The sequence below is a fragment of the Rhinopithecus roxellana genome, chromosome 11 (genome assembly GCF_007565055.1).
Source record: "Rhinopithecus roxellana isolate Shanxi Qingling chromosome 11, ASM756505v1, whole genome shotgun sequence".
NCBI classification, from domain to species: Eukaryota; Metazoa; Chordata; class Mammalia; order Primates; family Cercopithecidae; genus Rhinopithecus; species Rhinopithecus roxellana.
Window position 1 is genome coordinate 70,704,953 of NC_044559.1, and position 14,041 is coordinate 70,718,993.

Below are 14,041 nucleotides of genomic sequence, written 5' to 3' on the forward strand. Positions count from 1 at the left end.
GTACATCAAAAATAATAATAATAACAAGAACAAGATAATCTTTGCTTTTATATATAATATAATATTTTAAAGGGTTTTGAAGAACAGTCTGACATGTGAAATTTGAATATGGTTCAAGCCTGTTCCAACTAAAACAAGGTTTTGATTTTTCTTGTTAATGAAGAAAATATGTATTTGTGCATATGTATGCTTTATTCACATACACATTATCTCTGTAAAATATATACATGCAAGTCATTAACAGTTTTTTAAAACTACAGAGACTGTCATTTTCTGATTAACTAGTTTTCTAGTTAAAATGAGGGCAAAGAAGCCCCATTTACACTAGTGTTTAGAAAATTCAACATGACGAATAATTACAGAGGCAATTTCCTAAAGCCCAAATTAGAAAACTGTTATAAGGCACAGCCCTTCTAAAATGGGGCTGTGATTTGGGAACTGTTCCTCCCTCAGTCATTTAAACTATTTTAATAATTGTATTCTGCTCCTAGAGAATTGGAAGGTTGTCAGTTCCCTTTATTTGAATGCTTACTATGTGCCAGAGACTGTGCTGTACACTTGACATGTATCATTTCACTTGGTTGTCATAGAAACTATGGATGGAGGTAGTGCCACTTGAAAACTGAGCTTTGGAGAGGAAAAAAAGATTTTTCCCAAGATCGTGTGTGACGTGAGTGGTGGCACCGAGACTTGAACTTCAAAGCCTTGCTGCTTTTAACCAGTATAGTTAAGTCAAAGTCTGAAATCCATTTCCTTATTGCTTTTTCTTTTTTTTTTCTTTTTTTTTTTAAGGAGGTCTTGCTCTGTCACCCAGGCTGGAGTGCAGAGGCCCGATCATAGTTTACTGCAACCTCGAACTCCTGGGTTCAAGCAACCCTCCCGCCTCAGCCTCCCAAATAGCTGAAATTACAGGCATGAGTCAGCCTTGTCAGTCCCTTATTACTTAACTCTAACATTGACCAAAGAAGCAGCTAACCCTGTTAGTTAATTCTTATTAGGAAGAGAAACACCGTACCAGCTATTAAAAAAAAAAAAAAAAAGGCAGCAAAACAAAAATGCAAGTACCAAGGTATACTGGAAAAGAACATTGAGCTTGGAAGGAGACCTGAGTTTGTACTTGGCTCAGTTACTCAGCTCATGTATCACTTTCTTAGGAAGGCCTTTCCCTGTCACGCCCTGCTTCTTGTTTGTCTCTATTAGAGCACTGAACTCATTGCCATAATTACCCTATTGCAGTGATACTAAGGTGCACGTCTTTCACATTTTAACATTTCTAAAGTGCGGATGCATTTTATAATTGACGGTGTTTTAAAATAAATTGGCAGCATTTTTTCTTAATTATTGGTACTTAAAATAAGGATGTGATGTACAGTTGATGACATCTTAGATTTGATTAAGTGCATATTTATTTTTGTGTGTTCCCACAAAAATGTTCATATCATTCTCATGGTTTTAAATATCCGGTATATGCAATGATTTTCCAATTTCTAGCCTTTTTTAAGGTCCACCCTTTATGTTGAACCACATGGTTTCTTCATATCACAGGGATTACAGATTCAACATATCTACTCTCCAGATCAGTTTGTCTTCTGTTCTCCATCTCAGTGAATGGCATCCATATTCGTACATTTGTGGAACTAAAATGTGAGATAATCGCCTACCTGGGTTTGAATCCCAGTTCCACCCTATAGTAATTACTCAAGCATGCGGTGAAGTATGTCACCTTAACTCTTCACTTGTAAAATGGGGAACATAATAACACCTATCTCTGAGGATTGTTAGAATGACTGAGACATTGAATAGATGTTAGCTGTCCCTAATCTTCATCATACATATCTATGACTTCTCTCCTTCCTCTGCACATGTAATTCATCAACTCCTGTGATAGGCCCTTCAGAGTATCTCAGATCTACCACTTCTATCTTGTTGCCACTTCTCCAATCTAAGCCCCCATTTTTCTTGCCTATGTAGCAACTAATCTTGTAGCTTCTCCTCTTTCCCCTGTCTAATCCAATCAGAACCATCCATTAAATCGGAGCATGCCACTTCTTAAAACCTCCCTCACCCCACACTCAATGCATTTGGTATAAAACACCACATCATTAATGTGGTCTATATGGTACTCTATTTCCTGCCTGGCTTCTGCCTACCTTTCCAGCCTCATCCTCTGCCACTCTGCCTCCCAGCATCACTCTTTTCCTCCAAAAGTAACTCCTACTCATCCTTTAGATTTCAGCTTAAATGTCACTTCCTCAGAGATTATTATTGATCTTCCAAACTAAATTAAGTCTTCAGTTATAGTCCTTTATATTGAATGTATACCTTTCTTATTTGGGATGATCAGTTTCTTCCAAACTGTGGCTAAAAAAGTGAAGTAACTTCCACAAGGTCAAAGGGTGAGAGCTGTTAGAACTGGAATTATATCTGTTAGAGAAAAAGAAAAAAAAAAAAAAATCCAAAAAAGAGAAAAGAAGAAAAATCAAAAGAACTGAGATTACAACCCAGGGATGGGGCGAACTCTAAAGCTGTGTCTTTTCTGTGATCTTTGCTGCTTTGAGGGCAGGAAAGAGGGTATGAATCAATGTTCTGAGTTTCAAAACATGGCCTGACTTCTGCTCATTTATTTCCCATTTCAAGTTGTTCTTTAATGAGCTGGGTGCAGTGGCTCATGCCTGTAATTCAATACTTTGGGAGGCCGAGGCAGGTGGATCACTTGAGCCCAGGACTTAGAGACCAACCTGGTCAACATGGCAAGACCCCATCTCTACAAATAAAATTAGCTAGGTGTGCTGGCACGTGCCTATAGTGCCAGCTGCTTGGGGTGGGGGTAGGGGTAGGGGCCTGAGGTGGGAGGATCGCTTGGGCCCAGGAGGTTGAGGCTGCAGTGAGCTCTTGTGCCATGGCACTGCATCGTGGGCGACAAAGTGAGATCCTGTCTCAAAAAAAAAAAGTTATCCTTAAATATTATTCTTTCTGAGCCTTCTTGCTTCCTCAATAGATTGTAACCTGTTAAAGTAGTACCTGTTTTCTGATATGTTATCAACCTAGCACTTACATAAATTACCTTGCATACAGTAGGTACTCATTAAATAGTTTTTCTCTTAGGGATATTAAAGAAAAACAGTATTTTATTCCATTTAATCTTTTCAAGGTTTGAAGCTGTCTCATGTACCTTATTCTTTCTACCAGTCAATGACAAAGTCCAGTTTATGTTTTTATATTTTGAATAGAACTGCTTTAAATGTTTTTAAAGCTCAGCTAATAGTTTGTATGTTAATGGATCATTACCCTTGTTTCATTGGGAAAAGAAGGAATTAACCTTACATATTTTTGCTTTCCTTCAGGAATTAAGTGATCTACAGCGCGATCCACCTGCTCACTGTTCAGCTGGACCTGTGGGAGATGACTGTAAGCTTTGCTCTATTTCTGGGATTATGCTACCATTAAAAATGTAGGTTTGAACATTTGTTAATGACTCCAAAACTCCTTTGTTTGTTTCAGTGTTCCACTGGCAAGCCACTATTATGGGGCCTGTAAGTATGATTCATATCTATGAAATTAACCCCCTCAGCCATACTTCATTCTTGCCATTTCACCTTTGATCAGATGTTTGTGACGAAGGTTGAATATTGTACTTTGAATCACCTAGGAAGCAAAATATTATTAAGGATTTACAATGATTTTCTAAAGCATTGGTGGCAAATATTTCCTGGATCACTGTTATGTTTTCCTTTGTGGAATCCTAGATCATTGCACATAATGGATTGCCACAGCTCGAAACCAGGCTGTGTGTTTATCTTTTTTTTTTTTTTTAAAGTCACTGAGAGTCAGTTGTAATTAAACATAATCGTTCTCACATCCGCAGTTTTGGTACATTAGAAATTAGACTAATGAAGCCAATAATTGAATTGCAAGTAACAAGTGTCAGTTTGCCATAAGTCTCATCACCATTCTTTTTTGTGAAAGAGAATAAATAAAATATTACAATGGGTCTATCTTTGCCACCTTATAAATTTGCTGCTTTTAATTTTGTTGCATTGTCCTAAACACAGAATTATCTACTGTTTGATAATTGGCTACTCTCAGTAGTTACTACTTTTGTTAAAATTATTTCTTTCAGTACTTTTAGAGGCAGTTTTAAGACTTCAAACAGGCTTTTTCTTTCTATGAGCAAAAATCTGATTGCATAAGAATGAGCACTGGCAGCTCAAATCTACTTTCTGGGTGAGAGTACATTAGTAACATGTTTTCATGAACACCATTCTCTTCTCCCTCCCCTGAAAGAGCTTTATCTAGTGAGTTACAGAGTTTTTAATCATATGGCCTTGTGTTTAACTTTAAAACACACCAAAACTACTGAATTTCAAAGCGGTACTCTGGGCAGTTGTCTCAAATTATTGTTTTATTAAGTTTGTTTTTTAAAAAGGTAAAATACAATGTATTTATATAACAACTTTCAATAAGAATCCATTTATTTGTGTTTGTTTTTAATTAGTTACTAAGAGCCTTCAAAATACTCTCATTTAAAGGCCCACCCTTACCTTTTGAATTATGACCTTTCACAAATATTTTTTAGGTGAATCACATGTAACAAATGGTTATAATTATGTTATTCATAACTCCCTTACTTTGGTAATGTAAATATTTACTCTACAGTACACTGGACCATATCTATCATTGTAATTTATCTTTGTTTTCTGTATTTCTTACAATTTTTGATAAACTAGAATTAAACAACATATAGAGTAAGAATTATTATCGAGTAAAGTCCTGTAGCATATATGTGGAAACTTAAGGAAGTAATAAGTCTTGGTGTTATTACCAGAATGCTGATATAACATGATATATTTAATGAAATATGAAAGAATCAAAATAGAATTTTAGGTATATTTTGCTAGCATTTTTCTTTTTTCAAATTTTTTTTTGTTTGTAATGTTCTATTTTCTTTTTTTTTTTTTTTTTTTTTTTTTTTTTTTTTTGAGACGGAGTCTTGCTCTGCTGCCCAGACTGGAGTGCAGTGGCCGGCTCTCAGCTCACTGCAAGCTCCGCCTCCCGGGTTCACGCCATTCTCCTGTCTCAGCCTCCCGAGTAGCTGGGACTACAGGCGCCCGCCTCGTCGCCCGGCTAGTTTTTTGTATTTTTTAGTAGAGACGGGGTTTCACCGTATTAGCCAGGATGGTCTCGATCTCCTGACCTCATGATCCGCCCGTCTCGGCCTCCCAAAGTGCTGGGATTACAGGCTTGAGCCACCGCGCCCGGCCTGTAATGTTCTATTTTCTAATGGCCATAAAGAAACATGGTTAAATCTAAATTTCTTTAGTAAAGTTGATTCCCAATTTGATAGTAGCATGAATATATAATTTTGTTTTGGACTTTTTTGGTTTCTCTACATTATTTTATAAATAATTACTAAACAAAGATTTGGGAGATAAATTGTGTAGCAGGGTCCTTAGCATTTTCTTTTCATGACAGCCTCTTCCGTTCATCTCCATTCTTGGTCATTAAGTGAACATCAGAACTTAAGTTTTACTAGCTTCAAGCCTTTTTCAAAAAAATACTGATTACAGCTGCAGAAAATGATCTGTTCCCACAGCAGTCTTGTGTGTATACTGATCTTTAACAATTTGTACTCATAACCAGATTTGTTTGGACAAGTCACACCACTGTGTGTGTCCTGTTTTTGTTTTGTTTTAAATTTTATGATGTCGGCATAATTGTTGGAAAATCCTCCTTCGTACCTGCAAAGAGAAACCTGTTCTCAAGGTAAATGATTTGAACTTATGACAAAATGGTTGCATTTTTTTCAAACTGGTAATATTTAATGAAATTATTTTAAACACGATGGCATTTTTTTCAAACTGATAATATTTGGGGGAAATAACGTTGTCATTATAAATAAATATAGTAATCAAATGCTGATGCAAATCTTTTGTAATTTCAGCCTGATAGCGCATATCAAGGTGGAGTCTTCTTTCTCACTGTACATTTCCCGACAGATTATCCTTTTAAACCACCAAAGGTATTTTTATTTTTATGATTGATGTGACTCCCATGTGAGGGATTTTACTCTTTATCTAGAGCTCATTTTGTATGTCAAAGACTGGGGGGGAGAGTAGCATTTTCTGTTTTATAAAAAATACTGAATCTAAAATCTGATTTCTTATTGAAAGACTTTATTAAGTCTATAAAACAAAAGTCAGTATCTGTCATGCTATAAATTTAATTCCTTGCTTTTCTTTCTCTTCTTATTGGATACGTGTAGTTTGAGAAATTTTTATGATTAAGAGTCAGACTTTCCTATTCATGGGATTATCTTTCCAAAGTTGATCCTTATTTGTCTTTTTTTTTTTTTTTTTAAGTATTTAATAAGCATTCACTGAGTACCTACCATGTTCTTCTACACTAGGGAAATCCAAAAGTAAATATGAAACAGTCCCTTAATTTAGTATGGTAGGAGAGAGAAACACATGTTAAATTTAGATTTGCTCTAAAGAGGAAACAAATGATGGGGATTTCAGGGAGGGGAAAAATGAGCAAATTCTGTCACTCAGGAAATAATTATTTTAAATAGTTAAAAACAGATTAACATTGTATTTATGAAATGGTATGACAACTCTTGTGGAAAATTAGGGTTCTTGATGGATTTCTTAGCTGAGACCCCTCAACTTTGCCCTGAAACAGCGTCAGCACCCTGGTTTTAGATCCAAGTGTTACTTCCAGGTATCACCAATAGTCAAATCAAGAAAGGGATTACTTCTATGTATGATGAAAGCCATGGTTAATTACTTTAGATGCTACTCAACCAGTCATACCAGCTACTAGAGACTTATTTATTACACTGTCCAAAATACTTTTCAGTTCCTTGGAGGGGGAAAGAAGGAAACTGACTTGTTTTTGTTCACATTCTCACTAGCTAGAACTATGTGTAGCACAAAGTAGATAATTATTTGATTTGTGCTGAAGACTTTTCTCCTCTAACGTTATGTAAAGTGGAACATATTTTACCCTAGAGCAAATTGGTTCTGTTTTATTCATAGTTGATTCAAAGGTGATTGTCATATTTTGTTGTTTTGTTTTATGTTTAGATCGCTTTCACAACAAAAATTTACCATCCAAACATAAACAGTAATGGAAGTATTTGTCTCGATATTCTGAGGTCACAATGGTCACCAGCTCTGACTGTATCAAAAGGTAATTTCATCGATCAGATTTAAAACAGTTGATAACAGTGAGACAGGAAAAATCCAACAGAATTACCTGTGGACTAAAATTTTAAAACAACAATCAACTGTGCTTTCTCTGGTTTTGATTTTGTTTTGCTCTCTTCGCTCTTGTGTTACTCTGGCTTTTGGCAGTTAGCTTTGGTTGAGGGGAGTGTGGATGGACAAATCTAAATGATGAAATGAGAAAAAACTTAAAATATCAGAGCTAGAAATTTGGGGATAAACCTATTGACATTTTATCCTTTTAGCTTGGGTGTTGTCTTTTAAAAAAGAGAGAGTACCCAGGCACTGTGGCTCATGCCTATTACTCTAACACTTTGGAAGGCTGAAGTAGGAGGATTGCTTGAGCCCAAGAGTTCAGGACTGACCTGGGCAACATAGGAGACCCTGTCTCTGCAAAAAAAGAGAGAGAATAAGAGATAGTAAAAGGAAGATTTTGGGACTAGTTGTCCCATTCATTAAATGGAAATGTTGACAGTAATAAAGCTTTACAGCTGTTTTACTTCATCCAAGAAAAAAATACCAGATTTGATTGATAAATGATTTAAAATGGAAGACATTTCACACTGTAGGATAATGCAATACATACAGCATGTTAGTCTAAACTTCGCATCATCAGGAGTGTTATTATAGTGACTGACACAAGATCTGTGCTGATTCTCAACTTTTACAGGTGTATAGGTGTTCTTTGCTGGATTATCAGGGGTATACATAGGCCATCTGAAGCCATTTTATTTCATTAGCCAATACTACTTACTGTGCTAACACTCTTAATTTATATATTGTTTCTCTAAAAGAAGAGAACCTGACAGTTGGAAAATATTGTTTAGGTTAGAAGCAGCTGCACTGAAGTAACCATCAAGTTTTCCGTTTTTATAAAATTGAAGAAAATGTTTCCCTTGAAGGGATTTATGGAAGCAATCTGGACTCATTTTTTATTTTTAATAATTGCTACTTGAATATACAACATGTTTTTAAAAGTAATAAGGTTTATAGGAAGCAGGATCCACAGCCATAGCTCTTTCAAATATTAGATAAATAATAGCTCTTTCAGTTCCATTATTTATGAATGGTAGTTTTTCTGACCTCAGATGCTCATCTACAGTATTCATATAGATTCTCATATTCTTTTAAGAATCTTTCACACAGTGTAACTTTCATGCATTAGATATATGAAAAATTCTGTGTTGAAGGGTAATTCAAGTTCAAATGCTGTTTCCTGGAATGGTGTCACAAAATGAATCTCACTTGGCATAAACCGCTAAGTCCTTATACATATAAAAGAAATGGCAAACTGCCAGATACTGAGTACTTATATTCTGACATTGGTAGCTTTTAATAAAGAATCAGTAGTGTTAGATTCTGGAAACCATCCTGTGAGAAATGAAACAGCCTCAGTTTCCTTGTAAGTAAAAATGGGAATTCTTACAGTGTTACCATATAGGGTTGCTATGTACCTAATACATAGTGGGCACTTACATCAATGTTAACTGTTACCGTTTTCTTTACCTTAAGGGATAGACATTGTTTGTGTGCATGATAGTGAAGTTGGGGCAAATGGCTCCTGGCCGTAGGGGTGAGCAGAGGAGGAACTTCCTTCTTGCTTACTTTTTTATAAGATAGATCATACCTTGCTCATTTGTTTGTATATTTTTTACTTTTCTATATATATATTTTTTTAATGTTTAATTTGTTTATCTTAAAAGATTTTTTTTTAAATTAAATATAGACAGAGTCTTGCTGTGTTGCCCAAGCTGGTCTCAAACTCCTGGCCTCAAGTGATCCCCCTGCCTTGGTCTCCTAAAGTGCTGGTATTATAGGTGTGAGCCACATTGCCCAGCTTATTATTATTATTATTATTATTATTATTATTATTATTATTATTTTTGAGATGGGGTTGCTGTGTTGCCCAGGCTGGTCTCGAATTCCTAAGCTCAAGGATCCTTCAGCCTCAGCCTCCCAAGTAGTTGGCATTATAGGCACATGCCACCATGCCTGGAGCTTTTCCATATTTTAAATGTCTTCTTTTGCTTTTTATCATGAGGTTAGTCTGGAAGCATTCTGGGGCTGTAAGTTAGCCCTGAAAATCTACCCTGTTGGTTTAATATACAAGGCTTTAAGTTTCATTGGGCAGATAGAAGATAAGAAAAATGAATAAAATATTAATTTTTTCTTTAGTTCATAACATCCCCCCTTTGCTTGTAATTGTAAGAGTCAACTCTGCTCTATAAATCCACCTTTGGACTTGAAAGAGTAGGAAAATAGAAAGGAAACGCAGTGGGGTGGGGGCAAGTGGAAATGGGAGGTTGGTCCAGAGGTTCCATGAACCTCCTCAGAAGTGGTGGCATGCAATTGAAGCAGACAGTTGAGGAACCAGAGTCCTTGTTCCCTCTTATTTCAGATAATTAGATCATGTGTGTGTGTGTGTGTGTTTTAGTGTAGCTATTTGCATTAGGATTTTGACATACTGGAATAACAACTCCTTTTTCAATTTTCATTTCTATTTTAAAATATGCAAGCTATGTAAAGATAGCTGTTCACATTATTTTTAAATGCATGCAATACGAATAAAGTACATGAAGTAAAGATTCATTGAAAAAAATTTTACAAATTTTTCTTCTTTATAGACAGACTATAGCTCTAAGCCAATGTAAAAGAGTGTATGAGCTCAGTATCCAAAATGGTTTGGACTATTAACTGTAATTTGATTGTTCTGTAGAGAACTCTCAAGTTAAAAGGTTGCTAATAGCTACTTTGGAGGCTCACATTTTTTTAAATAAATGGATACTCAGATAGAATTTAAAACTTCAAAAGCTAAAATAATTTTGTATTTTAAGCATCCTACGGTAATTTTATAACTTTAAAAATTAAAGATCAATTTGCTGTCAACCAAAGTAGAATAAAATGTAGTTTGATGTGTTCGTTTTATTTTTTTCGTAAGTACAGTATCTATATTCACTAAAATTATTTTCACATATGTAATTTGTATGAAGTAGGAGGGTTATTGTCTAATATGATGTTCTCTTTTAAATCTAGTTTTATTGTCCATATGTTCTCTACTTTGTGATCCTAATCCAGATGACCCCTTAGTACCAGATATTGCACAAATCTATAAATCAGACAAAGAAAAGTAAGTGTTTACTTATCTTAGTTTCTGTGTGGATACATTCCTATATAGTATGCTAAAACATGAATGTTATCAATAGGTTTTGAGTAAATTTAATTACGGTTGTTATGTGTATATTGTTTATCTTTTTCCAATGGAGTAAACCTTTCTTTTAGAACTGTTAGACCTTTTACAGTAAATCTTGTTCCTTCCCACTTACTGTTCAGTAGTATATACTCTGTATTTGAAAAATAGGTATTTATATTCTAGGTGGTAAATTAAAAATGAAAAAATTTAATCATTGGAAAGTATTAAATATGTATTATCTTCTCCAAGGAAGAGGAGTTCTATGGCCATCCAGACTGACCTAATTCTCAAACTGCTTCATTTTGCTAGTACTGTAGGTTTATTTGCAATTTGTAGATAATGCTCCTTTAGTATTGGCTTTTGTAAATTTCTGTCAGAAGCTGGTTTCTGTATTTTGATTTTTGTATAGTTGGATACATTTTCATATAGGTTGCAGAGAAATCCATGAGTTAAAAAATATTTTTCCTGTTTTATTTCTGCGTGAACCTAAGTCACATTGACCCAATAATTAATATATGTGTGATTATTACAATTACGTATAAGAAGGTAGAATATATAGTTTTATATAGATAGATGCTTCTGAAATATTTTGTATGTTTTTACTATATCCTTTTTGTATATTTACAGATACAACAGACATGCAAGAGAATGGACTCAGAAATATGCAATGTAAAATCAAAAACATTTTCATATATACCAGAGTACTGTAAAATCTAGGTTTTTTTCAACATTAGCAGTAAATTGAGCACTGTTTACTGTTTCATTGTACCATGAAACCATTTGATTTTTACCCATTTTAAATGTGTTTCTGAAGCAAGACAAAACAAACTTCCAAAAATACCCTTAAGACTGTGATGAGAGCATTTATCATTTTGTATGCATTGAGAAAGACATTTATTATGGTTTTTAAGACACTTGGACATCTGCATCTTCAGCTTACAAGATCTACAGTGCAGCTGAAAAGCAACCAAATTATTTTTTGCTGAAACTAGATGTTTTTACATGAGAAATACTGTATGTGTTGTCTAAGATGTCAGTTTTATAAATCTGTATTCAGATTTCATTCTTTGTTAGCTCACTTTATAATTTGTATTTTTTTACTGTATAGACTAAATATATTCTATTTACATGTACGTCGACTCATTAATTTTTTCCTGTGAACAGTATTGAAAAACCCCAATGGCTGATAATTAAGTGAATTAACTGTGTCTCCCTTGTCTTAGGATATTCTGTAGATTGATTGCAGATTTCTTAAATCTGAAATGATCTTTACACTGTAATTCTCAGCATACTGATTATGGAGAAACACTTGTTTTGATTTTGTTATACTTGACTTAACTTTATTGCAATGTGAATTAATTGCACTGCTAAGTAGGAAGATGTGTAACTTTTATTTGTTGCTATTCACATTTGAATTTTTTCCTGTATAGGCAATATTATATTGACACCTTTTACAGATCTTACTGTAGCTTTTTCCATATAAATAAAATGCTTTTTCTACTATTTGTCTTGATTACTTAAAAAAATAAAAATATAAGTAAGGGTCAAAACTCTAAAATTTTGCATGAAAATTACTTCCAAATTGTGAAAATCAGATCTATTTTGTTTGCCATTAGTCACCATTAGTTATATAAATTTTATTGTTTTAGGTTAGTATCTCTTTACCAAATTGTCAGTCTGTAAGATGATATATATTGATCCCTTGCTGCAGAGGAGAATTTAGAGTAATTTGGGGTTTGTCTTGGATTATATCTAAATGGATTATTTGTTAAAAGTACTGAAATGAGTATAAGGCAGTATCACCCATCCTAAAGAAAGGTCTTTATAGACCTGCACAGTCACTAGATTAATTCATTAAAATGCCCCCACCTCGATGTAACTGACATTACATTTCTTAACATTTTAAAATCTAGAATTTCTAAAATGGAATTTAATGCCATCACAATTTGAAAAACTTGTTTTTTTTTAAGCTACAGAAGTTACAGAGGAAGTTCTAAAATTATGCCTCCCTCTGTTTTTATAAGTTGCCATCGAAAAGTGATTTAAATAAGCAGGTTATCTTTATAGATTTTAAAGAAAACTAGAACGTCTTAATGTTTTAACTTGGGGAAAAAATACATCTCTTTAATGTTTAGCATGCTTGTCAACCTTGAGTGAGTGTCATTTTGAAGAACAGTTGTAGCCCTTCTGATTATTGCAGTAGCTGTAGAAGTGTGTAAGAATATGTGATGGGTGTAGTCATTAGCAAAGCATTTAAATCACTTGAGTATTTTGTCATGGTTAATTACTACTAAAGCACAAAATAACCTATTGTTAGAAAATATGTGTTTTTATAAATGAATATAAAATACTTAAATGAATTGTGAAATGGATGTTTAAGAAAATATAGGCTTAAAAAGTAAATATATAAAATGATGTCTTAAAACAGCCATATCATGAAAACTTATACTTAGCTATATTATTATAAGCTACATTTGCCCTGAATTTGAACACTCAACATCATTAGATTTAAGTATTTAGTATATTTTGATAAAGGGTTTTGTTTCTTCAATATCTTCATTTTAAACAACAACAAAAAACTTCATTTGTGTGGCATTTATTTTTGGAAGTGTCTTCTTTTTTTTTTCTTTATTAAAGTTTTTGAAACTTGCCTAACTCGTTTGCCTTTGCTTACATCTGGATTGTACTAGATTTGAGGAGTAAGCAGAAGTTCTCATAATTAGCTAAAAACCCTGAGTTCCATAGTGGCGTCATGATCAGTCAGATCACCATTTTGGGTATATTATTTTTGCTTAACTCTAAAAAGGAGAACATTGGTTACCTTTTAAAACTATAGATTAAAAGCCAGGGCCTTTTTGTGGATTAAGCATTAATTTAAGGACTTCTTGGACTGAGAGAAATGGGTAGTCTTTTGGGGATTTAGGATCCCACCTCTTGAAGTTGCATAGTTGAAAACCATGTTCAAATTGGATTCTGAACACTTATAACTGCCATTTACAGCAGTTACCCACATCAGTGATATGGGTTGTAAGGGCAGCCTCACCACCATCCTCCAACTATCTCAAAAGCATATGATTCCTGAAGCACAAGCTTTACATATATGCCTCTGTCAACCGCATTTAATTATTCATTTTTGCATTATTTCCCTGTTTCACTCCTCTTAAAACTCTGATAGGGAAAATTAAAAATTATAAATGAACTACATATCAAGGACAACTCTAAGTGCTAATACTCAAAAGTTACTTTTCGTAAGAAAAAAATAAAAATACATTGTAGTTTTAAATTTTTATTATCATTGTGATCTATCTAATGATTCAGTCGTTGACGTTTGTCAACATCCTGCTCTCCCACAGTTCTGTATTTTTCAAATGGAGAGATTAAGGAAATTAATTTTCCTCCCAAATTAAAAGAGATTATTGGTGATGAGACTGTATCATGTCTGTTTCCTGGTAGTCATTTTGAACTGCACAAAAGCCCAGCCCACTTGATAATGCTTTAAAATTTGAGTTCTGCAGTAGAATCATCAGTCCTGTTACTCTATCTTCCTAGGACCAGCCATGAAAGATGTGATCAGTGCTTTAGCCATGGCCATAAAAACGGAGCCTCATTGTATTCAAATTGTTGA

At 34.1% G+C, this 14,041-nt stretch overlaps 1 protein-coding gene across 1 annotated transcript in view; it reads left to right on the plus strand.

The window, feature by feature from the left end:
* UBE2D1 (ubiquitin conjugating enzyme E2 D1) overlaps positions 1–13,067 on the plus strand; it is a 36,435-nt gene extending 23,368 nt beyond the window's left edge. Inside the window, exons 2-7 of the mRNA XM_010367510.2 lie at positions 3,345–3,408; positions 3,502–3,533; positions 5,942–6,019; positions 7,086–7,191; positions 10,260–10,353; positions 11,044–13,067. Coding sequence (XP_010365812.1) covers positions 3,345–3,408; positions 3,502–3,533; positions 5,942–6,019; positions 7,086–7,191; positions 10,260–10,353; positions 11,044–11,089 — 420 coding nt within the window. The 3' untranslated portion in view covers positions 11,090–13,067. The remainder of the gene's footprint in view (positions 1–3,344; positions 3,409–3,501; positions 3,534–5,941; positions 6,020–7,085; positions 7,192–10,259; positions 10,354–11,043) is intronic.
* The last annotated feature ends 974 nt before the right edge of the window (positions 13,068–14,041 follow it).